The sequence below is a fragment of the Indicator indicator genome, chromosome 16 (assembly GCF_027791375.1).
Source record: "Indicator indicator isolate 239-I01 chromosome 16, UM_Iind_1.1, whole genome shotgun sequence".
NCBI lineage: Eukaryota > Metazoa > Chordata > Aves > Piciformes > Indicatoridae > Indicator > Indicator indicator.
In genome coordinates, this window is record NC_072025.1 from 349,809 (window position 1) to 375,438 (window position 25,630).

The window sequence follows — 25,630 nt, forward strand, 5'->3', positions numbered from 1 at the left end:
TCAGGGGTTCAGGTCAGTGGGGTCACACTTCAGCATGACCTTGACCCCCTCACCCCTGCGGGTGGTCTCGAAGGCCTCCAGAGCCCTCTCCAGGGGGAAGCGGTGTGTGACCAGGGGCCGCAGGTCGATGCGCTTGGATGCCAGCAGGGCAATGGCCACAGGCCACCTGCCAGGGACACACAGGTCACACCATCAGCACAGGCCCCACAGAGGAACTGCAAGGGACCTCTGGAGCTCACCCACTCCATACCCCCTGCTCCAGCAGGGCACCCACAGCAGCTTGCCCAGAAGCACAATGCTCCTGGCTCTCCAGAGAAGGAGACTCCACAACCTCTCTGGGAAGCCTGCCCCAGGCCTCCAGCACCCTCACGCCAAAGAAGTTTCTCTTCCTGCTCAGCTGGAACCTCCTGGGTTCCAGTTTGTGTCCCTTGCCCCTTGTCCTGTCCCTGGGTACCACTGAGCAGAGTCTGGCCCCAGCCTCTTGTTCCCCACCCTTTAGCTCTTGCTGATCACTGCTCAGTTTCCCTCTGGGGTTGCTCTTCTGCAGGCTCTCAGCCCCAGGACTCTCAGCCTTTGCTCCTCACAGAACTGCTCCAGGCCCCCCAGGAGCTTTGTAGCAGTCACCATCTTGGAGCCCCAAAGAAAGGGCATAGAGGAGCCTGGAGGAGCCTGGTTTCACCACAGTCACTGCCTCAGCCCAGCTCAAAGGGACACAAGGGGCTGGAGCAGCCAATCTGATTCCCAAACTGCCCAACTTCATGTTAAGAAGGAGCCTAACTGCATCCCATGAATCCTTACTGGAAACCACCCTCTGCAGACCAAGCAAAGATTCTTGCCCCAGTAGCAAGGAGCTGCAGCACTAAGAGGAGCAGAAGCCAAGCTGCAAAGGTCCAGTGCTGAATCTCAAGCCCTGGCCATGGAGTGCAAGATCCAAATGAGGACAGCTGAGCTTCTCCTCCCTGCAGGAGCTGAGCCTCTCCTCCCTGCAGGAGCTGAGCTTCTCCTGCCTGCAGGAGCTGAGCTGTTCCTGCCTGCAGGAGCTGAGCTTCTCCTCCCTGCAGGAGCTGAGCTTCTCCTGCCTGCAGGAGCTGAGCTGCTCCTGCCTCCATGAGCTGAGCTTCTCCTGCCTGCAGGAGCTGAGCCTCTCCTCCCTGCAGGAGCTGAGCTTCTCCTCCCTGCAGGAGCTGAGCTTCTCCTGCCTGCAGGAGCTGAGCTTCTCCTGCCTGCAGGAGCTGAGCTTCTCCTGCCTGCAGGAGCTGAGCTGTTCCTGCCTGCAGGAGCTGAGCTTCTCCTGCCTGCAGGAGCTGAGCTTCTCCTGTCTTCAGGAGCTGAGCTTCTCCTGCCTGCAGGAGCTGAGCTTCTCCTGTCTTCAGGAGCTGAGCGTCTCCTGCCTGCAGGAGCTGAGCTTCTCCTGCCTCCAGGACAAGGCCAGCTGGTGACAGACCTCAAAGAGGTCCCTGTCCATGAGGTGAGGGTTGCCCTCACTGCTGGTGATAAAGATGTGCAGGGCAGTGTGGGGAGGATGGAGCCAGGCTCTGCTCAGGGATGTCCAAGGACAGCACAAGGGGCACTGGGGGCAAGCTGGAGCAGAAGAGACGCCACAGGAACAGATGGGAAAACTTTGTCCCTGTGAGTGTGCTGAGGCCTGGAGCAGGCTGCCCAGAGAGGCTGTGGAGTCTCCTGCTCTGCAGACTTTCCAACCCCACCTGGATGTGTTCCTGTGTGACCTCCATGGGTGACCCTGCCCTGGTTGACCCTGCTCTGGGTGACCCTCCCCTGGGTGACCATCCCCTGGGTGACCCTCCCCTGGGTGACCTTGCTCTGGGTGACCCTCCCCTGGGTGACCCTCCCCTGGGTGACCTTGCTCTGGGTGACCCTTCCCTGGGTGACCCCATAGTAGGTGACCCTCCCCTGGGTGACCCTGCTATGTGTGCCCCTGCCCTGGGTGACTGCTCTGTATGACCTTACGCTGTGTGATGCTGCCCAGTGTGCCCCTGCCCCGGTGCCCCTGTCCCATGTTCCCCAGTCCCGTGTTCCCCTGCCCTGTGTACCCGTCCCGTGTACCCGTCCCGTGTGCCCCTGTCCCATGTTCCCCTGCCCTGTCTTCCCCTGTCCCGTGTGCCCCTGTCCCAAGTTCCCCTGCCCCGTGTGCCCCTGTCCCATGTGCCCTTGTCCCATGTTAACCTGCCCCATGTTCCCCTGCCCCGTGTTCCCCTGTCCCGTGTTCCCGTCCCGTGTTCACCTGCCCCATGTGCCCCTGTCCCGTGTTCCCCTGTCCCATGTTCCCCTGTCCCGTGTTCTCCTGCACTGTGTGCCCCTGCCCTGTGTTCCCGTCTCGTGTGCCCCTGCCCCGTGTTCCCCTGCCCCGTGTTCCCCTGCCCCGTGTTCCCCTGCCCCGTGTGCCCCTGTCCCGTGTTCCCCTGCCCTGTGTTCCCCTGCCCCGTGTGCCCCTGTCCCAAGTTCCCCTGCCCCGTGTGCCCCTGTCCCATGTGCCCTTGTCCCATGTTAACCTGCCCCATGTTCCCCTGCCCCGTGTTCCCCTGTCCCGTGTTCCCGTCCCGTGTTCTCCTGCACTGTGTGCCCCTGCCCTGTGTTCCCGTCTCGTGTGCCCCTGCCCCGTGTTCCCCTGCCCCGTGTTCCCCTGCCCCGTGTGCCCCTGCCCCGTGTGCCCGTCCCGTGTGCCCCTGCCCCGTGTTCCCCTGACTCGTGTGCCCCTGCCCCGTGTGCCCCTGCACTGTGTGCCCCTGCCCTGTGTTCCCGTCCCGTGTGCCCCTGTCCCCTGTTCCCCTGTCCCGCATGCCCCAGTCCCATTCCCCTGTCCCGTGTTCCCCTGCCCCATGTGCCCCTGTCCCGTGTTCCCCTGCCCCTTGTGCCCCTGTACCCATGTTCCCGTCCCGTGTTCCCGTCCCGTGTGCCCCTGTCCCGTGTTCCCCTACCACGAGTTCCCCTGCCCCATCTACCCCTGTCCCACGTTCCCCTGCCCTCTGTTCCCCTGTCCCGTGTGCCCCTGCCCTGTGTTCCCCTGTCCCGTGTTCCCCTGTCCCGTGTTCCCGTCCCGTGTTCACCTGCCCCAGTGCCCCTGTCCCATGTTCCCTGGTCCCGTGTTCCCCTGCCCTGTGTACCCGTCCCGTGTGCCCCTGTCCCATGTTCCCCTGTCCCGTGTGCCCCTGTCCCGTGTTCCCCTGTCCCGTGTTCCCCTGTCCCCTGTTCCCCTGTCCCGTGTTCCCCTGCCCCATGTGCCCCTGTCCCGTGTTCCCCTGCCCCTTGTGCCCCTGTACCTATGTTCCCGTCCCGTGTTCCCGTCCCGTGTGCCCCTGTCCCGTGTTCCCCCACCACGAGTTCCCCTGCCCCATCTACTCCTGTCCCACGTTCCCCTGCCCTCTGTTCCCCTGTCCCGTGTGCCCCTGCCCTGTGTGCCCCTGCCCTGTGTTCCTGTCCCGTGTGCTCCTGTCCCGTGTGCCCCTGTCCTGAGTGCACCTGCCATGTGTTCCCCTGTCCCGTGTTCACCTGCACTGTGTGCCCCTGTCCCGTGTTCCCGTCCCGTGTTCACCTGCCCCATGTGCCCCTGCCCCGTGTTCCCCTGCCCTGTGTTCACCTGCCCCGTGTTCCCCTGTCCCGTGTTCTCCTGCACTGTGTGCCCCTGCCCTGTGTTCCCGTCTCGTGTTCCCCTGCCCCATGTGCCCCTGTCCCGTGTTCCCCTGTCCCGTGTTCACCTGCACTGTGTGCCCCTGCCCTGTGTTCCCCTGCCCTGTGTACCCGTCCCGTGTTCCCGTCCCGTGTGCCCCTGTCCCGTGTTCCCCTGCCCGTGTTCCCATCCCGTGTTCCCCTGTCCCGTGTGCCCCTGCCCTGTGTGCCCCTGCCCTGTGTTCCTGTCCCGTGTTCCCCTGTCCTGAGTGCCCCTGCCATGTGTTCCCCTGTCCCGTGTTCACCTGCCCCGTGTGCCCCTGCCCTGTGTTCCCCTGCCCTGTGTACCCGTCCCGTGTACCCGTCCCGTGTGCCCCTGTCCCATGTTCCCCTGCCCGTGTGCCCCTGTCCCGTGTGCCCTTGTCCCATGTTCACCTGCCCCATGTGCCCCTGTCCCGTGTGCCCCTGTCCCATGTTCCCCTGTCCCGTGTTCCCCTGTCCCGTGTTCCCCTGCCCCATGTGCCCCTGTCCCGTGTGCCCCTGCCCCATGTGCCCCTGTCCCGTGTTCCCCTGCCCCTTGTGCCCCTGTCCCATGTTCCCATCCCATGTGCCCCTGTCCCATGTTCCCCTACCACGAGTTCCCCTGCCCCATCTACCCCTGTCCCACGTTCCCCTACCCTCTGTTCCCCTGTCCCGTGTGCCTCTGCCCTGTGTGCCCCTGCCCTGTCTTCCTGTCCCGTGTGCTCCTGTCCCGTGTTCCCCTGTCCTGAGTGCCCCTGCCATGTGTTCCCCTGTCCCGTGTTCCCCTGCTCCGTGTTCCCCTGTCCCGTGTTCCCCTACCCTGTGTTCCCGTCCCGTGTTTCCCTGCCCCGTGTTTCCCTGTCCAGTATGCTCCTGCCCTGTGTTCCCCTGTCCTGTGTGCCCCTGCCCTGTGTGCCCCTGCCCCGTGTTCCCCTGTCCTGTGTGCCCCTGTCCTGTGTTCCCGTCTCATGTGCCCCTGTCCCGTGTGCCCCTGTCCTGTGTTCCCCTGTCCCGTGCTCCCCTGTCCCGTGCTCCCCTGTCCCGTGTTCCCGTCCCGTGTGCCCCTGCCCTGTGTGCCCCTGCCCTGTGTTCCCCTGCCCTGTGTTCCCCTGTCCTGTGTTCCCCTGCCCTGTGTTCCCCTGTCCCGTGTGCCCCTGTCCCGTGTTCCCTTGCCCCATGTGACCCTGTCCCCTGTTCTCCTTCCCTGTGTTCCCGTCCCGTGTTCCCATGTCCCATGTTCCCCTGTCCTGTATGACTCTGCCCTGTGTTTCCCTAACCCGTGTGCCCCTGTCCCGTGTTCCCGTCCCGTCTTCCCCTGCCCCCTGTTCCCGTCTTGTGTTCCCCTGTCCCGTGTTCCTGTTCCATGTGCCCCTGTCCCATGTTCCCCTGTCCCATGTTCCCCTGTCCCATGTTCCCCTGCCCCGTGTTCCCCTGCCCCGTGTTCCCCTGCCCTGTATTCCCCTTCCCTGTGTTCCCGTCCCGTGTTGCCCTGTCCCATGTGCCCGTCCCGTGTTCCCCTGCCCCGTGTGCCCCTGTCCCATGTTCCCCTGTCCCGTGTTCCCCTGCCCAGTGTTCCCCTGCCCCGTGCGCCCCTGCCCCGTGTGACCCTGCACCATGTTCCCCTGTCCCATGTTCCCCTCCCCCGTGTAGCCCTGCCCTGTGATCTCCTGCCCTGTGTGCCCCTGTCCCATGTTCCTGTCCTGTCTTCCCGTCCTGTGTGCCCCTGCCCCGTGTGCCCCTGCCCCTTGTGCCCCTGTCCAATGTTCCCCTGCCCCGTGTGCCCCTGCTCTGTGTTCCCCTGTCCCATGTTCCCCTGTCCCGTGTGCCCCTGTCCCATGGTCCCGTCCCGTGTTCCCCTGCCCCATGTGCCCCTGTCCCATGTGCCCCTGTCCCGTGTGCCCCTTCCTTGTGTTCCCCTGTCCCGTGTTCCCCTGTCCCGTGTTCCCCTGTCTCGTGTGCCCGTCTCGTGTGGCCCTGCCCTGTGTTCCCCTGTCCCGTGTTCCCCTGTCTCGTGTGCCTGTCTCGTGTGGCCCTGCCCTGTGTTCCCCTGTCCCGTGTTCCCCTGTCTCGTGTGCCCGTCTCGTGTGGCCCTGCCCTGTGTTCCCCTGTCCCGTGTTCCCCTGTCTCGTGTGCCTGTCTCGTGTGGCCCTGCCCTGTGTTCCCCTGTCCCGTGTGCCCCTGTCCCGTGTTCCCCTGCCCCGGGTGCCCCTTCCCCGTGTTCCCCTGTCCAGTGTGCCCCTGCCCCGGTGCCCCTGTCCTGTGTTTCCCTGTCCTGTGTTCCCCTGTCCTCATTCCCCTGACCCGTATGCCCCTGCCCCGTGTGCCCAGCTGTGCAGGGTGCCCAGGCTGCAGGCCTCACGTGTTGCTGTAGCGGAAGATTCCGCGGATGTCGACCTCCCTCACGGCCGCATTCACGATGGGCACCGTCACCATCTCAGGGCCCAGCCCCACCAGCACCAGGGTCCCACCTGAGCGAGTGGCCTGCAGGGCAAACACACAGAGCTGTCAGCCTGCAGCAAACGCTGCCCCCAGAGCCCAGGAAGCACAGGAAGGCACAAGGTGTGCCTGCAGCAGGCAGCCTGGGGCTGGGCAGGGAAGCTGCAAGAGAGGCAGGACCCTGCCAGCAGCTCCTGAGCATGAAGCATGCAACGATCAAGGCTTGGGAAGCAACCTCTGCAACACCTCTGGAGGCTTCTGGTGTCCACAGCTCATTCTGAGTAGTGGCTGGCACCCAGGAGGGCAAAAATCACTTCTGGATTTTGAGGGGGGGGATTTGAAGCTCAGAGCCTGCTGCTCTGCTGGGATTTCTCCTTGTGCAGCTCATCCCATGTGTGCTCCTCTCCCTTCACTGTGGAACTCTGCACCACGTCCTCCAACCCTCCCACAGCAGAACATGCCTCCTTAACCTGCTGGAAGTCATCATCCTCCTAGTTTGGACCTAACTGCAGCTCAGTGCCAGGTGCTGGACTACCTTCACCAGCTCCCCAATGCTGCTGTGCAGCCACAGTTGGGGCCTGAGGTCTTCCTATGGCCTCTGGGAGGTGATCAAGCCCCTGAGCAGCAAATCACAGACTCATGGAATGGTTTAGGTTGGAAGGGATCTTAAAGCTCAGCCACTCCAACCCCCTGCCATGGGCAGGGACACCTCCCACCAGCCCAGGCTGCTCAAGGCCTCATCCAGCCTGGCCTTCAACACCTCCAGGCAGGAGGCAGCCACAGCCTCCCTGGGCAACCTGTGCCAGTGTTTCCCCACCCTCACTGCCAACAATTTCTTCCTTCTCTCCACTCTCCATCTCCCCTCTCCCAGCTCAAAGCCATTGTCCCTCATCCTGGCACTCTCAGCCCTTGTCCAAAGTCCCTCCCCAGCTCTCCTGGAGCCCTTCAGAAACTGGAAGGCTGCTTTGAGGTCTCCCTGGAACCTTCTCTTCTCCAGGCTGAACAGCCCCAACTCTCCCAGCCTGGCCCCACAGGGGAGGTTCTCCAGCCTCTGATCATTTTGGTGGCCTCCTATGGACCCTCTCTAGCAGCTCAGGTCCCTCTGGTGCCAGGGGCCCCAGAGCTGGAGGCAATGCTGCAGGTGGGGTCTGAGCAGAGCAGAGCAGAGGGGCAGAATCCCTTCCCTGTGCTGCTGCTCTCCCTGCTCTGGCTGCAGCTCAGCACACAGCTGGCTCTGGGCTGCCAGGGACCATTGCTGGCTCCTGGGGAGTTTGTCACCAGCTGACATCCCCAAGGCCTTCTCCTGCAGGCAGCTCTCAACCACTCCTTCCCATGCTGCCTGCAGAGCTGTTACCTCTGTGTCTCTCTTAGCCTGCTGCCTTCAGGAGCACCTTCTGCCCCCCATCCCAATCCCACTGAACCTAAGTGCTGTGGGAGCCAAGTCCCCCACTCAGGGTGGCAGCCAGGACAGGCAGAGCCCCCGGCAGGGCTGCCCCTCCTCAGGGGCCAGTGGTACTCACATAAATGCCAGCCTGGATGCAGGCCTCTGCTCCTGTGCACTCCACTGTGATCTCAGGCTTGCAGCCCAGCAGGGCTTCCACTTTGGAGGCCACCTCCTGTGGGCTCTCCTTCTTCACCTGGATGGTGAAGTCTGCCCCCACCTCCTTGGCCTTCTGCAGGCGGGAGGCTGACAGGTCTGGGGAGAGAGCAAACAAGGAGCTGCAGATGGGGCCCTGTGTGGGGGAGAGAGGACCTGGGCCTGGCACCACAGTGGGGTTGTATATTCTTTCCGTCTCTCTTTCCAGCTTCCCTGCTCCAGCAGACACTAGGCTCTGGCTTCTGCTTGGCTTTGCTGACCTTGGCTGTGTTCTTTGTTGTGGCTGAGTACAACAAAATAACTCTCAGCTCTTTTCTCTTGTCCCTTTGTGTCCAGGGGAATAAGGAGGCGGGCAGGGAGTTGGGAAGCTCTTAGCAGCTTCCCTGGTTTTGGGCCAGGGGGGTTCTTGTACTATTTCTCAATTGCAAATCCCTGTAAACATTGTCAGTCCTCTCTATGCTGTATATACATGGATTGCATTTCATTGTAGATTGCAGTTCTCTTTGTAACTACAGCTTCCTTTGCTTCCAACCTGGGCTGCTCTGGCAATTCAATGCTGGGGGGAATTTTCAACTCACCACAGCAGCCCCCCAGCAAGGAGGCCTCATGGAAGCACAGCCAGCTGTGGCCTGAAGCAGGAGAGCAAAGGCTCTGCTTGCCCTCCCCCTCCCCCAGTCACACAGCTCTTGGTGAGGAGGCAAGGAGAAGTCCTGCTCCCTTTTCTGGGCAGGCAGAGTAGGGTGAGTGATGAGGACTCCTTGAAGGCATGGCAGATGCCAAGGGCTTTCAAACTCACTGACTGAGTGAAGGACAAGCTGCCACCACTAGGCTTAAGAGGTATCTGCTAGGACAAGCACTTTGCAGACCTCTCAGTTTCTCTTTGCTGCTGCAGCACACCACCAGTGTGCCAAGGCAGGCGAGGAGGCTAAGCTTAACTCCAAGGGGCATGCACATGGATGCCACCAGCAGCACCCACAGCAGGAAGAGCTGTGGCCAAGCACTTCTGTGCTGCTCTCTCAGCACTGCAGAGCAGAGGAAGCTCAGTGCAGGCAAAAGCAGAAGCAGCAGGAGGGCAGCAAGCCCAGGGCAGTGCTGAGCTGGAGCAGCAGGGTTGTGCCCCTGGGACTGCCCTGCCCAGTGTCTTTCCAGCAGTGACTCTTTGCTGAAGCAGCTTCACCACTCCACGCACTGCAAATGGGCTGCAAACACCTCCCCCACTCAGCCACTTCACCCAGGGAGGGGCCTCCGAGCAGGCCAAGCCCCACCAATGCCTTCTGCATTGCCACCCTGGCACCTCAAGATGCTTTGCTGCTGATCACACCCTCAAGCACATCTCTCACAGGGTGCTATGGACACAAGGCTGCTCTGATCTCACTCCCTGGGGGCCCAGCAGCAGCCTGGCTATGGACAGCACAGCACCATGAAGCCTTTCAATGCCAGGAGACATCAGGATCAGTGTGGCCACTCCTCTTCTAATGGTACCAGAGGAGAGCAGATCGCAGCTCTCCCAGGGCCTTCTCAGTGAGCCATCAGCAGACACTGGCTGAGCAAAGTGCAGTGAGTGAGCTGTCAGCGCTAAGTGCACCCCTGCTGTGCACCCCTCCCACCCTCCCAAAACACTTCCTCCTGCTCCTCAAACTGCTGAGCACCTCCCGAGCACGGCCAAGTGAGCAGCCAAGGCCAGGAAACCCCAGAGAGCGAATCTGGTGGAGCCCAGTGGAAGAGCCTCAATCTTGTCTCTCTCGTGTGAATCAACAGACATAGAATCACCTTTGTTCCTCTCCCAGACAACTGCTGCCCAGGGAGGGGCTGGTGAGAAGGCAGAAATGTGTCATGGGGGAGTGGTACCCACTCCACACAACGGATTCACAGAGTCACAGGATTCACGGGGTTGGAAAAGACCTTTGAGATCATCAGGTCCAACCTAGCACCCAGCACCACCTGATCAACTAATCCATGGCACTGAGTGCCTCATTCACCAGCTGGCAGGGTAAGCCCTGATGTGTACTACGAGGAGGCAGAACAGCCCCACTCCCCTGCCCCCTTCTTGCCAGACCCCTGTCCCCTTGCCAGACCCCTGCCCTCTTGCCAGACCCCTGTCTCCTTGCCAGCTCCCTGTAAGCACACAGGAAGATTCCCTGGGGACAATACCTGGACACATACCTAAAAAACCCAATGTAACTAGAAAACTGTATAAAAGGCCTGAGTGAAGCCTGCTCAGGAGGAGAAAATACACAGAGGGAAAAGGACAGACAGACACAGAGAGAAAAAGACATCCCCAGGCAGCCTGGAAGCAGAGCAGGAGCCCTCTCTCTGTGCCCCAAGTCACAGAATCACAGAATCCATCCACCAGGTTGGAAGAGACCTCCAAGATCATCAGTCAACCCCAACTGACCAAGCAGACCATGGCACCCAGTGCCTCATCCAGGATTTGCTTGCACACCTCCAGGGGTGCTGACTCCACCCCCTCCCTGGGCAGCACATGCCAAGGGCAATCTCTGTGAAGAACTTCTAAGACCAAGCCTAAGTTCTGTCTGCTGTACTCCTGGAGAAGACAAAAGACATCTGGCTTTTGATCACAGAGTCACAGAATGTCAGGGGCTGGAAGGGACCTCGAGAGCTCATCCAGTCCAAGGGCAGGGAACACAGAACACAGCCAGGCAGGTCTTGGGTATCTCCAGAGAGGGAGACTCCACAACCCCCCTGGGCAGCCTGCTCCAGGGCTCTGTCACCCTCACTGTGAAAAGATTTTTCCTCCTGTTTCCATGGAACTTTCTCTGCCTCAGCTTCCACCACTGCCCCTTGTGCTGGCATTGGGCATCACCCAGCAGAGCCTGGCTCCAGCCTCTGGGCACTCCCCCTGCACATCTTTAGCACCAGCAATGAGGTCACCCCCAGGCTCCTCCTCTCCAAGCTACAGAGCCCTCAGCTCCCTCAGGCTCTCCTCATGAGGAAGATGTTCCACTGCCTGCAGCAGCTTTGGGGCTCTGTGCTGGACTCTCCCAAGCAGTTCCCTGAGGTCCTTCTTGAGCTGAGGGCCCAGAACTGGACAGAATATTCCAGATGTGGCCTCAGCAGGGCAGAGTAGAGAGGGAGGAGAACCTCTCCGGACCTACTGACCACAGCCCTTCTAATCCACCCCAGGCTGCCCTTGGCCTTCTTGGCCACCAGAGCAATTGCTGGCTCATGGTCAACCTCCCCATCCACCAGCACCCCAAGGCCCTTTTCCCTTTCCCTGCTCTCCAGCAGGTCAGTCCCCAGCCTCTCCTGCTCTATGGGGTTGTTCTTCCCCAGGTGCAAGACTCTCCCCCTGCCCTTGTTGAACTTCATTCAGTTTCTCCTTGCCCAGCTCTCAGCCTGCCCAGGTCTGGCTGAATGGCAACACAACCCTCCTGTGTCACCACTGCACCCAGCTTGGTGTCATCAGCAAACTTGCTGAGAGCGCTCTCTGTGCCCTCAGCGAGGTCCTTGATGAATATATTGAACAGCTCTGGTCCCAGTACTGACCCCTGAGGGTCTCCAGCAGACACAGGCCTCCAACTAGACTCTGTCCCACTGACCACAACTCTCTGACTTCCTCCCTTCAGCCAGTTCCCATCCACCTCACTCCCTGATCCCCCAGACCACACTGCCTCAGCTTAGCTGTGAGGATGTGGGAGATGGTGTCAGATGTCTTACTGAAATCAAGATAGACCACATGCACTGCTCTGCCATCCTCTGTCCACCTGACATTTTGGCCTGGTTTGTGCCTTCAATTCCATACACAGGAATGGTCACAAAGCACCAAGTCCCTCTTCCCTCCCAACAGACACCCAGATGGCACTCAGTCAGGTGGCAGTGCTGATGTGCTGGAGGGCAGGAAGGCTCTGCAGGAGCATCTGGCCAGGCTGGATCCATGGGCTGAGGTCAGCTGTGTGAGGTTCAAGCAGACTAAGTGCTGGAAAGCGGGGGCAGCACCACCCTGAAGGCCTGGAGGTGGCTGCAGAAGGCATCAGTCTGGTGGCGCTGGGCACAGTGCCTGGGCCAGAGGGCATGGTCCTACCTGCCCTGCTGCAAGCTCAGCTGCACTCAGACGCCTCCCATGCAGCAAGAACGTGGGCAGGGGCATTGCTGAGGGCATCTCAAGTGCTGAGAAATGCTTCTGCCTGGCCTGGCTGCTGTCTCCCAAACCCCAGGGCACAGCAGGACAAGTGCTCCCAGCAAACCCCCCTGAGGCTTGGGCTCCAAACACCAGGCTGCAGCAGGCAGGGCTGGATTCAGCCACTCCTGGCATCTGCCCAGTCCCAGGCAGAGCATTTCAAAGTGCCCACAGAAGGCAGGGGAGACACTGGAACAGGCTGTTCAGGGAGGCTGTGGCTGCCTCCTGCCTGGAGGTGTTCCAGGCCAGGCTGGATGAGGCCTTGAGCAAGCTGGGCTGGTGGGAGGTGTCCCTGCCCATGGCAGGGGCTTGGAGCTGGATGAGCTCTGAGCTCCCGTCCAACCCAACCCAACCCATCCCATGGCTCTGTGAGGTCACACTCAGGCCCCTGGCTGCTGACCTGCTCATGGCAGAGTCACAGAGGACACAGCAGCAATGCCACCAGACCTGCTCAGGCTGAGCTAACATCTTGGTCCTGCTGGCCTAGGGGAGTCACCACTCAGCCCCAGCTCAAGCTGAGAGAGCTGCAGGTGATCAGGAGAAGGTGCCTGGATGGTTTAGAGCTGCCTGGACTCAGCACTCCCTGTGCCAGGCCACAGCTTGAGTGCTGGGGGCAGTTTTGGGTCCCTCACTCCAGGAAGGACATTGAGAGGCTGGAGCAGGTGCAGAGAAGGGCAAGAAAGGTGGGGAAGGGTCTGGAGAAGAGGGCTGGGGAGGAGCAGCTGAGGGAGCTGGGGGGGCTTGGTGTGAGGAAGAGGACGCTGAGGGTGACTTCATTGCTCTCTGCAGCTCCTGAGGAGGCTGGAGCCAGGTGGGGGTTGGGCTCTCAAGGATCAACAGATAGGATGAGAGAAAATGGCTTCAAGCTGCACCAGGGGAGGTTTAGATTGGAGATGAGAAGAAACTTCTTCACTAAAAGGGTTCCCAAGCCCTAGAAGAGGCTCCCAGGGAGCCTCCCCATCCCTGGAGGTGTTCCCAATAGGGAGAGCTGTGGTGCTGAGGGCCATGGCTTACCCCAGCCTTGGCAGAGCAAGAGAACTGTGGGACTGGATGATCTGAAAGGGCTTCTCCAGCCCAAACAATTCCATGGTTCTGTGATTCCAGGCACCTGTGGGTCTTGAGAAGAACCAAGTCCCTCAGATTTTGATCCTCACTGTAGCTGAACCTGGCACAGCCCTTGGGAGGTTGGTGAGTGCCCCAGCTGGAGGGCTGTATGCTCTTGTCAGAAGTTAGCTCTCACTTCCTGGCTGGTGGCAGGGGTTTTGGCTGCCAGACTAGAAGCAGCCTATCTTCTGCTTCCACAGGAGCTACCACATTGTACTGAAGCTCCTGGTAATGCCTCATCAGCCAGTTCCACAGGCAGAGTCTCCCCAGGCTGTCACACTTTCCTTGGTGACCTTTCCCAAAGCAGCACCCAGGCCTCCAGAGTCAGACAGCCCAAGGCGAAAGCACTTTTGACAAGGGCTGGGAGTGACAGGACAAGAGGGAGTGGATGGCAGCTTGAGGAGGGCAGATTTAGACTGGAGATGAGTAAGAAATTGTTGGCAGTGAGGGTGGGGAGAGACTGGCGCAGGTTTCCCAGGGAGGCTGTGGCTGCCTCCTGCCTGGAGGTGTTGAAGGCCAGGCTGGATGAGGCCTTGAGCAGCCTGGGCTGGTGGGAGGGGTCCCTGCCCATGGCAGGGGGTTGGAGCTGGCTGTGCTCCGAGGTCCCTTCCCACCCAACCCATTCTGTGAGTCTCTTGCTCTGATGTGCCTGTTGCTAACATCCAGTTGTGCTTTCCTGTGCCTGATCCCTTCTTGACTCTTCCATGATGCTCTTGAGACACTGAATGAGGACCTGCCATGGCCTGGTGCAGGGGGCTGAAGCTGGATGTCCTTTGGGGTCCCTTCCAATCCATTCCATGGATCTCTCAATGGTTTCCCTTAAGCAGGGATTACTAAGCGCACCTCCAGTGCTAGGGCAAGACAAGGCAGCCCAACACCACTCTCCAAGCAGCCAAGGCAGAAGGCTGCTCCTGTAGATGTCCTCAAGGAGGAAAGCAGCAGCAGAGCTACAGCAATGCCAACAGCAATGCAAAAAGGGCAGCAGAAGGTCCCCCAGAAATACAACCACTGCCACTCAGTGGACTGGAGAAAGCCACAGAACCTTTAGCAAGACTAGATGAGGACCCAGGAAACAAAGCTACCTGCAGGCCACTAAACACAGCCAGCCCCTGCCCTTCCCCAGGAGGAAGAGGATCAGACTTCCAGGAAGAAAGCACAGTCAGAAGAGCCAAGGTGAGCAGGAGCACTCTGGTCAGGGAAGCTGCTGCACCTGGCATGAAAGGCAAACTCTGGTGCACAGAGACCTGAGGAAGGACAGGGGTGAGACACTCTCCAGGAGTCCCAGAGAATGGACCCAAGCCTTTGGTGGGGCCATAACTATCCAAACTCCATTCACTGACTCCAGGTGTGCCAAAGACACCACCACAGCAGCTGTCAGCTCCTCCCAGGGCACCAAAAAGCTCTTCCAGTTACTGCTGCATTTGTGTGTGTCTGTCTCCACATAAAGCCTGAGGTGCTGCTGCCTTCCAGTGCCTGAAGGGATCCTGCAGGAAGGCTACAGAGGGACTTCTCCTGAGGGTGTCTAGAGCCAGGCCAAGGGGGAATGGTTTGAAGCTGAAACAGAGCAGGGTCAGACTGGAGCTGAGGAAGTTCTGCGGTACAACAATGGTGAGACTGGCACAGGCTGCCCAGGGAGGCTGCAGATGCCTCCTGCCTTGGGATGTTCAAGGCCAGGCTGGATGAGGCCTTGGGCAGCTGAGTCTAGTTGAGAGGAGAGGTGTCCCTGGGCATGGCAGGGGTTGGAGGAGATGAACTCTGAGGTCCCTTCCAACCTGAGCCATTCTGGGATTCTCTTCACAAAGACATCAGAAAACCTCCAGGCAAGGAATGCAGAGAAGCTGGCAGCAAGGCCCAGGAGGAGCCTTTTGTGGGCAGACACCTCTCAGGCACTGGCTGCCCAAAGGAAATGCAAGAAGCAGTTCCTCAAGGAGGGCAGCAAAAGCCCCAGGGGCAAGGAGCCAACCTGAACCCACCCTCAGCTCACAGCAGGGGCAAATACTTGACTGGGGCAGCACCTCCAGGGGTGGCTCTGAGGACCTCAGCCAAGGGTCTCTCAGGTGGGAGAGGTCTGTGAGTCAGGGTCATCACCCAGGCCAAGGCAGGAAGGTAAGAAGGTTAATTCCATGCAGCCAAGCATGGTGACCCTGCAAACCAAGAGCTTCCCATGGCCACACGCTACACAGCCCTGCTGCCTGCAGGGCCCCAGCAGCAGGCACAGGCAGGGGCAAGCAGCTCCCAGTGCTACAGGGAGGAGTGCAGGCAGACAGCAGCGGGGATGGAGTGCAGGCAGCACCAGGGATGGGATGCAGGCAGCATTGGGAATGAAGTGCAGGCAGCACCAGGGATGGAGTGCAGGCAGCATTGGGAATGGAGTGCAGGCAGCACCAGGGATGGAGTGCAGGCAGCAGCGGGGATGGGGTACAGGCAGCATCAGGGATGGGGTGCAGGCAGCACCGGGGATGGGGTGCAGGCAGCATTGGGGATGGGGTACAGGCTGCATCAGGGATGGGGTACAGGCAGCACCAGGGATGGGGTGCAGGCTGCATCAGGGATGGGGTACAGGCAGCACCAGGGATGGGGTGCAGGCTGCATCGGGGATGGGGTGCAGGGAGCATTGGGGATGGGGTACAGGCAGCACCAGGGATGGGGTGCAGGCTGCATCGGGGATGGGGTGCAGGGAGCATTGGGGATGGGGTACAGGCAGCATTGGGGATGGGGTACAGGCAGCACCAGGGATGGGGTGCAGGCAGCACTGGGGATGGAGTGCAGGTTGCACCGGGGATGGGGTGCAGGCAGCACTGGGGTTGGGGTGCAGGTTGCACTGGGGATGGAGTGCAGGTTGCACTGGGGATGGGGTGCAGGCAGCACTGGGGTTGGGGTGCAGGTTGCACCGGGGATGGGGTGCAGGCTGCACCGGGGATGGGGTGCAGGCAGCACTGGGGTTGGGGTGCAGGTTGCACTGGGGATGGGGTGCAGACAGCACTGGGGTTGGGGTGCAGGTTGCACTGGGGATGGGGTGCAGGCAGCACTGGGGATGGGGTGCAGGTTGCACTGGGGATGGGGTGCAGGCAGCACTGGGGATGGGGTGCAGGTTGCACCAGGGATGGGGTGCAGGCAACATCAGCTGCCTCAGCCTCCCCACCCCTTGCCAGCTCAGACTTCCCCACCCAAGGAGCAGCTCACTTCCAGCCCCTGCACCAGCTCAGGATTCCTCACAGGTGATTCAGGAGGCAGAGCTGCTCTTCCTGCTGCAGCAACAACAACCTCCATCCTCACATGACTCCCCAGAGCCTGAGGCCTGCACTGCTCACCTCCCCAAGCCCAGGCCTGCAGGCTGGGGCCAGCCCTGCACTTAGCAGCCAGAGGCTTGAGGGAGGAGAAGGCAAGGACCTGCCCTAGGCTCTGCCATGAGCCACCACTGAGGGATGCTCCCACAAAGGCGAGAGGGTGGCACCTGCATTCTCTTAGCCCAAAGATGGCAATACAGTGATCAAGAGGTCAAAAAAGACACCTGGCACAGAGGGCAGGCCCTGGCATGGACTGCAGCCCCTGGCATGGGGTGCAGGGCCTGCCATGGAGGACCTGGGGTTGTTTAACATAGAGAAGAGGAGGCTCAGGGGAGACCTCATTGCTCTCTACAACTACCTGAAGGGAGGCTGTAGCCAGGTGGGGGTTGGGCTCTGCTCCCAGGCACCCAGCACCAGAACAAGAGGACACAGTCTCAAGCTGTGCAGGGGAAGTTTAGGCAGGAGGTGAGGAGAAAGCTCTTCCCAGAAAGAGTAATTGGCCTTGGGATGTGCTGCCCAGGGAGGTGGTGGAGTCACCATCCCTGGAGGTATCAACAAAAACTTTGCTGTGGCACTTGGAGCCAGGGTTTAGTTGTCAGGAGGGGTTAGGTGTTAGGTAACAGGTTGGATTTGATGATCTTTGAGGTCTTTTCCAACCTGGTTTGATTTTGTGATTCTGTTACCCCCTGAGAGGGGCCAGCCTGAGGCTTAGGCACAAAACCACTGCAGCAACCTGTGCCCCCTGTCCAGCTGTACCTGGCAGCTGCTCCTCCTGGCCACCACCACTCAGGGGGGAGCAAAGAGAAGCAGCAGCAGCTGGAAGCATCACTGCCAGGCCCTGCTCAAATCTCAGTGGACATTTCAACCAGGGAACAGCCTGAGCTCACTCCACCTCTCTCTCCACTCTGCTGGGCAAGCCACACAGAGCAGAAACTTTGAAGACAGGTGGAGGAGCTGTGCTGGGATGGCACAGCAAAGAGAAGGGTGGATTAAATGGGCAAGCAGAAGGGCAGCTGCCAAGATGCTGAGGACTTGTTCCAGTTGATGCAGACAAGGGGAAATGTCCCCAGAAAAAGCTTCTTCATTAAGAGATGGTGCAGGCCTGGGACAGCTACCCAGAAAGGAACCTCCATCCTCAGGGTCTTCCAGACAAAAGCAAGGCCCAGCCAGCTCCAGGACACAGGTCTGCAGGGAAGGCCCAGCTCTGAAATGCAGAGACTCTGGAAAGACCACTTCAGTCACTGCAGATGATGAGGGAAAACAACCCCAGAGCAGGAGAGCAGGAAGAGCAGCAAAGGAGGTCTGGAGAGTGTAGGAAAGGACAACACAAACAAGGTGTCCAGGACACCATCGAGCTCTCCAAGGGGGTCATGCTCAGAGCAGAGCTCCCAAGAAGAGCTCCAGCAGGGTGGAGCACACACTGTGGTGTCTGCTCTGTGAGCCTGGAGTGAAGAGCAGGCTAGAAGCAGAAACCACCAAGCTCTGTGAACATTCCAGGGAAGACCAAACCTGATCCTCAAGGCTTCATCTCAGCCAAAGGCAAAACACAAAGACAAGGTCAGAAAAGCTCAAACCAGGTAGTAAAGAAGCCAGCAGTCAGTGATCAGAGACACCAGGAGCAAGGGCAGCTGCTTTACCTTGGAGTTCACACAAGGCACTGCCCCTTCCCAAAAGACCTGCTCAAAGGCTGGAGAAGTCTCCAGGCTTCATCCAAGGGCCACTCTGGTTTCCTCTGCTTGAAACCCTGCACAGCTTGTCTGGGCTAGGAAGCAGAAGTCACTACCCTGGTCTGCTACCCTAGCAGAGAAGCATCAGCTGCAACCTGCATCTTCTTAAGAGATCCCAAATGGTGTACAGATCCCAAGTGGTACACAGATCCCAAGTAGTGCACAGATCCCAAGGAGGCTCTTAGGATGCCCTCCAGGTGCCTGCTGCTACTCAATGCATGGAAGAAGTTCAGCAAGGCCCATGGGCCCTGATGGGCTGCACCCACAAGCACTGCAGGAGCTGGCTGAGGTTACAGCTAAGCCACTCTCCAGCATTTCTGAAAGGTCCTGGAGAAGGGAGGAGGTGCCTGAGGGGAAGGACTCCTTCTCCCTGGCCAGAGGGACTCACCTGTGATCACCACAGAGGCTGCTCCCATCATCTTGGCAACCAGCACATTGACAAGGCCAATGGGTCCTGGGTACAGAGGGCAGAAAGAGGACAGCAGTAAGGGACAGGTAGCACCAGTCACAGGCTCTGGCTCTGCCTGCAGCTCGGTCCCCTCTAGCCTAAAGGGGGCTCCGATGTGTCTGCAGATCCCAGCACCACCAGGACCTCACAGGGGTGACAGCAGCTGCTGGGGGAGCACCAGCAGCCTCAGCAGCCCTGCCACTGGGCTGGAGCTGCCTTAGGGTGGTGCAGGAGCAGAGCAGGAGCTGTAGTTGTGGAGTGACAGAGTCAGTTTGGGACACAGACAGGGAGGGGACTCTGATCCTCTGCTGTGCTCTGCTGAGAACTCCCCTGCAGTGCTGGGGCAGCTCTGGAGCCCACAGCACAGACAGGGACCTGGTGGAGCAAGGCCAGAGGAGGCCACAACAATGCTGGCAGGGCTGGAAGGGCTCTGCTGTGAGGCCAGGCTGGGAGAGTTGGGCTTGGTCAGATCCAGGGAGACCTTCTGGTGGCCTTCCAGTGCTTAAAGAGGGCACTGAAAAAGCTGGGGATGGACTTTTTAGCAGGGCCTGATGTGACAGGACAAGAGGTGATGGTTTGAACTGGGAAGAAGGCTCTGGGGAGACCTTACTGAGCCCTTCCATTACATAAAGAGGGCCTACAGGAAGCTGGAGAAGGACTTTTTCAAGGGCATGTAGTGAGAGGAGAAGAGGTAACAGTTGTAGACCAGAAATGTTCAGATGCCAGCAAGAACTCCTTCACTGTGAGGGTGCTGAGACTGGTGCACAGGTCTGCCCAGAGAGCTTGGGGATGCTCTCTCCATGGAAGTGTTCAGGGCTGGACAGGTCTTTGTGAAACCTGATCCAGCTGAAGGTGTCCCTGCTGGCTGCAAAGGAGGGGAACCAGATGATCTCTAAGGTGCCTTCCAACCCAAACGCTTCTGTGATTCTCTGAGTGCAGCTCTGCACGCCCTGCTGTGCAGACTCCCTGCAGCTGGCAGGTTCAGCACACCCAGGCACTGCCCTCTTCATCTGGGCTGCTCCAAATGCAGCAGTGCAGGGCAGCACAGGCAAGGACTGCCCCAAGGTCCCCCTCTGTGTGCAGTCTGCAGAAAGGGGAAGGAGGAGGACCCAGGAAACTACAGCCTCACCTCCATCCCTCCAAAGGGCATCGAGCAGCTCCTTCTGGAGGTCATGCTGAAGGGACTGGAGGAGGAGAGGCTGACAGCCTGAGAGGCTGCCCTGTGAGGAGAGGCTGCGAGCCCTGGAGCTTTTTAATCTGGGGAAGAGAAAACTGAGAGGGGATTTATTATATGTTTATAAATATCTGAGGGCTAGGGGTCAGGAGGGAAGGGACAGCCTCCTCTCAATGGCACCCTGTGACAGGACAAGGGGTAATGGATATATAAACTACAGCATAGGAGGTTCCACTCAACATGAGGAGGAACTTCTACACTGTGAGGGTCCCAGAGCCCTGGAGCAGGCTGCCCAGAGAGGTTGTGGAGTCTCCTTCTCTGGAGCCTTTCCAGCCCTGTCTGGATGTGTTCCTGTGTGACCTGCCCTGGATTCTATGCTCCTGCTCTGGCAGGGGGGGCTTGGATTTGATGATCTTCGAAGGTCCCTTCCAACCCCTAACATCCTGGGATCTGTGATCCTATGATCTCTCAGTATGAGGAGCAGAAGAGTAGTATCAGGAGTAGTCAGCACAGGTTCACCAAGAAGAACTCGTGCTAGACCAGTCTGATAGCCTTCCCTGACAGGGTGCCAGTTCAGTAGATGAGGGGAGAACAGTCACGGTGTCCACCTTGACTTCCGCAGACCTTCTGACACTGCATCTCATAACATCCTCACAGATAAGCTTAGGAAGTGTGGTCAGAGGAGTGGACAGTGAGGTGGGTAAGAACTGCCTGAAGAACAGAGCTCAGAGGGTTGTGATCCGTGGGGCAGGGTCTAGCTGGAAGCCTGTGGTCAGTGGCATTCCCCAGGGGTCAGTGCTGGGTCCAGTCTTGTTTTACATCTTCATCAACGACTTGGATGAAGAGTGCACCCTCAGCCAGTTTGCTGATGACACCAAAGTGGCTGACACCTGTCAGGCTGTGCTGCCATGCAGACAGAGCTGGACAGGATGAGAGCTGGGCAGAGGAACCTCCAGAAGCTCAACAAGGGTGAGTGCAGGGTCCTGCCCCTGGGAAGGAACAACCCTAGGCACCAGGACAGGGGAGGGGGGACCTGCTGGGAAGCAGCTCCAAGGAGAAGGGGCTGGGAGTGCTGGGGGACAAGAAGTTCCCCATGAGCCCAGGCCCAGGCTTACAGCAGAGCCCAGCAGCAGGGCTTGCAGCCTTGCCCCTTACTCCACGTTGGGGCAGGCAGAGAAGCCCAGGGCTGGACATGGTCACTGTACCAGAGCCAGAGATGAAGACTTTGCTGCCCAGGGTGACTCCTGCCCTCCTGCAGGCATGGATCCCCACTGAGAGAGGCTCAATCAGGGCTCCTTCCTCAAAGGTGACATTGTCTGGAAGCCTGCAAGAAACAGACACAAGCAGCTTGTCACCAAAGAGATTTCTGAAGGGGATGAACAAAGACATGACACTCAAAGACCAAACATCACAGTGGCAAAACACAATTTCCCCCCTGCTCTGAGCACCTCCTGGAACCCTCCTGTCAGGAGAACTGCTCCTCTGTCTCCTCTGCAGCACCAGGTGAGGTGCACCTAAACCAGGGAGGTTTGCTCAAGCATCCAGCACAGGGACCTATAAACTTCCCTTGGTGAGTCCACCTGAAGACTCCTTTGTTCCTCATTCCCTCTGGAAGAAGCCCCCCAGCTGTGTAGGCACCACCCCAAAGGCTGCCGTTTGTCTGGGAGCCATTAGTGAGCTCCCAGAGCCCTCATCTAGGTGAAAGCACTCAGAGAGCACATCCTGCTGCCAGTGCTGATGCCCCACAAAGCAAAGGCAGCCAGATCCAGGGCTCCTCACCGTGCCCTGAATGCCCTCCCTGAGGAACCAAGTGTTTCATGCAGGGGTCCCAGCACCACCCTCCCATCAGGCAGGGAGCAGAGTGGAGATCAGACAGCTCTGGGACAAAACCAGCACTGCCCTGAGCGGTCAGGGATTGGCACAGGCTGCCCAGGGAGGTGGTGGAGTCCCCATCCCTGGAGGTGTTCCAGAACCCTGTGGCCATGGGACTGGGGGCCATGGTGGGGTTGGGTTGGTGGTAGGACTGGATGAGCTTGGAGGCCTTCTCCAGCCCAAACCAGTCCATGGCTCCACAAATGAAGACCATGCTTGAGGTTGCTGAGCTGGGTCAGAGAAGAGCTGGATAATCCTGGGGGCCTACAGGGGCTACTCAAGGCCACCCAAACCCCCTCTGAGCAGGGACACTGCTCTCTGCCCCTGTCCTGCTCCAAGCAAGATGACTTTGTTCTAAAGGACAGAGCAAGCTGCTAGCAGTCCGTGAGGTGCTTCCTGAACACCAGCAGCACAAGAGGCCTTCAGGCACCATCCTGAGCAGGTGAGGACACAAAAGGACAGCAGAAAGGAAACCAAGAGCAGGGAGTAAAGGGGAGAAGAACTGAAGGGTAAGCCAGAGGGGATACTCCAGAAATCACAGAATCAAGAGTCCTAGAATCATAGAGTCCTAGAGTCATAGAGACATAGAGGCATAGAGACACAGAGACATAGAGTCACAGAGACATAGAGTCATAGAGACATAAAGACACAGTCATAGAGACAGAGACAGAGTCATAGAGACATAGAGTCATAGAGACAGAGTCATAGAGACAGAGAGTCATAGAGACAGAGAGTCATAGAGACAGAGAGTCATAGAGACAGAGAGACATAGTCATAGAGTCATAGAGAAATAGAGACATAGTCATAGAGTCATAGTCATAGAGTCATAGAGACAGAGTCACAGAGACATAGAGTCATAGAGACATTGAGTCATAGAGACATAGAGTCATAGAGTCATGGAGACATAGAGACATAGCCATAAAGTCATAGAGACAGAGTGACACAGAGACATAGAGTCATAGAGTCATAGAGACATAGAGACATAGCCATAGAGTCATAGAGACAGAGTGACACAGAGACATAGAGTCATAGAGTCATAGAGACATAGAGTCATAGAGTCATAGAGACATAGAGTCATAGAGACATAGCCATAGAGTCATAGAGTCATAGAGACAGTGACACAGAGACATAGAGTCATAGAGACATAGAGTCATAGAGACATAGAGACATAGAGACATAGAGACATAGAGACATAGAGACAGAGACATAGAGACAGAGACATAGAGACATAGAGTCATAGAGACATAGAGACAGAGACATAGAGACATAGAGTCACAGAGACAGAGACATAGAGTCATAGAGTCATAGAGTCATAGAGACATAGAGTCATAGAGACATAGAGACATAGAGACATAGAGACATAGAGACAGAGACATAGAGACAGAGACATAGAGACATAGAGTCATAGAGACATAGAGACAGAGACATAGAGACATAGAGTCACAGAGACAGAGACATAGAGTCATAGAGTCATAGAGTCATAGAGACATAGAGTCATAGAGACATAGAGACATAGAGACATAGAGACATAGAGACATAGAGACAGAGAGTCATAGAGACATAGAGACAGAGACATAGAGACATAGAGTCACAGAGACAGAGACATAGTCATAGAGTCATAGAGTCATAGAGACATAGCCATAGAGTCATAGAGACATAGAGTCATAGAGACATAGAGTCATAGAGTCATAGAGTCATAGAGACATAGAGACATAGAGACATAGAGACATAGAGACATAGAGACAGAGACATAGAGACAGAGACATAGAGACATAGAGTCATAGAGACATAGAGACAGAGACATAGAGACATAGAGTCACAGAGACAGAGACATAGAGTCATAGAGTCATAGAGTCATAGAGACATAGAGACATAGAGACATAGCCATAGTCATAGAGACAGTGACACAGAGACATAGAGTCATAGAGACATAGAGTCATAGAGACATAAATACATACAGAGACATAGAGACATACAGTCATAGAGACATAGAGTCATAGAGACATAGAGACATAGAGACAGAGAGACATAGAGACAGAGAGACATAGAGACAGAGAGACAGAGAGACAGAGAGTCATAGAGTCATAGAGACATAGAGTCAGAGACATAGAGACATAGAGACATAGAGACATAGAGTCATAGAGACATAGAGTCAGAGACATAGAGTCATAGAGACATAGAGACATAGCCATAGAGTCATAGTCATAGAGTCATAGAGACAGAGTTGTAGAGACATAGAGTCATAGAGACGTAGAGACAGAGACATAGAGTCATAGAGACGTAGAGACAGAGACATAGAGACATAGAGTCATAGAGACAGAGTCATAGAGACAGAGTCATAGAGTCATAGAGTCATAGTCATAGAGTCATAGTCATAGAGTCATAGTCATAGAGTCATAGAGACAGAGTCATAGAGACGTAGATACATAGAGACACAGAGTCGTAGAGTCATAGAGACATAGAGACAGAGAGACATAGAGACATAGAGACAGAGAGACAGAGAGTCATAGAGTCATAGAGACATAGAGACATAGAGACACAGAGACAGAGCGTCATAGAGACATAGAGACAGAGTCATAGAGACATAGAGTCATAGAGACATAGAGACATATCCATAGAGTCATAGAGGCAGAGAGTCATAGAGACATAGAGTCATAGAGACAGAGTCATAGAGACAGAGTCAGAGTCATAGAGTCATAGAGACAGTCAGAGACATACATACATAGACATAGAGTCAGAGTAATATAGAGTCAGAAAAATAGAGATATAGAAAATAGAGATATAGAGACCTAGAGACATAGAGTCAGAGAATCATAGAGTCCAGGTGAAATAGAATCATAGAGTCGTAGAGTCAGAGAATCATAGAGTCAGAGAATCATAGAGTCCAGGTGAAATAGAATCATAGAGTCGCAGAGTCAGAGAATCATCGAAATAGAATCATAGAGTCGTAGAGTCAGAGAATCATCGAAATAGAATCATAGAGTCGTAGAGTCAGAGAATCATAGAGTCATAGGATCATAAAGTCATAGAGTCATAGTCACAGAGTCACAGTCATAGAGTCCTGGTGTCATAGCGTCATAGAGTCACAGAGACACAGAGTCATAGAGTCATAGGGTCATAGAGTCATGTAGTCAGAGAGTTATAGAATCATAGAGACATAGAGTCATAGAGACATAGAGTCATAGAGTCAGAGAGTTGTAGAGTCATAGAGTCCTGGTGTCATAGTCAGAGTATCAGAGAGTCAGAGAGCAGAGGCAGAGAGTCACAGACCCCTCTGTGGGGGATGAGCTAGAGAGGTGTCCCCTTGGCCCTCTTCTGCCTGTGCAAGAGGAAGCAGCACTGACTTGTAGCAGTAGGCAGCACTGTGCTTGTAGTAGTGGCAGAGGTTGCCGTCGTCGGGCGGCGTGGCGCAGAAGAAGATGGTAGGGGACAGGTTGTAGCGGCCACCCTTGCAGAACTCATCCACCTCCCGTGGCACCCCTGGTTCAATGGCCACACGGTCACCTGGCAGGGGCAAGCACACTCTGTTAGTCAGGAGGAACCTGGGTCAGAATGGCAGGGGCTGGAAGGGAGCTCTAGAGATCATCAGAGCAGAGGCACCCAGGGCAGGGCACACAGGAACACAGCCAGGTGGGGTTGGAAGCTTTCCAGAGAAGGAGGCTCCACAGCCTCTCCGGGCAGCCTGCTCCAGACCTCCAGCACCCTCACAGTTGAGGTTGAACTTCCTCTGTTGCACTGTGCGTCCATTGCCCCTTGTCCTGTCCCTGGGCATCACCACACAGAGCCTGGCACCTTCATCCTGACACCCACCCCTCAGATATCCATAGACATTGATCAGGTCCCCTCTCAGCCTTCTCCTCTCCACACTAAACACCCCCAGGGCTCTCAGCCTCTCTTCCCAGCAGAGATGTTCCAGTCCCTTCATCACCCCCACAGCCTCCCTTGGACTCTCTCCAGCAGGTCTCTGTCTCCCTTGCCCTGGGGAGCCCAGAACTGGACACAGGATTGCAGTGTGGGCTCAGCAGGGCAGAACAGAGGGGCAGCAGAACCAACCGACCACAGGAGACGCATGAAAGGCTGGCACAGGAGAAACAGGAGGAACACCTGCAAATCACACTGCACACTCCAGGCAGGTTCCTTCATGGCAGCCTCATCACCAACATCCTCAATCACTGCCCTGGTCCTGCTTGTCCCAACCCCCA

General features: G+C 57.4%; 1 protein-coding gene across 1 annotated transcript in view; it reads right to left on the reverse strand.

Annotated features, from left to right (window-relative positions):
* SORD (sorbitol dehydrogenase) overlaps positions 1–25,630 on the reverse strand; it is a 35,359-nt gene continuing 9,729 nt past the window's right edge. The window contains exons 4-9 of the mRNA XM_054388023.1: positions 24,773–24,932; positions 20,762–20,880; positions 18,323–18,388; positions 7,602–7,777; positions 6,005–6,126; positions 1–166 (exon numbers count right to left, since the gene is read on the reverse strand). Coding sequence (XP_054243998.1) covers positions 1–166; positions 6,005–6,126; positions 7,602–7,777; positions 18,323–18,388; positions 20,762–20,880; positions 24,773–24,932 — 809 coding nt within the window. The remainder of the gene's footprint in view (positions 167–6,004; positions 6,127–7,601; positions 7,778–18,322; positions 18,389–20,761; positions 20,881–24,772; positions 24,933–25,630) is intronic.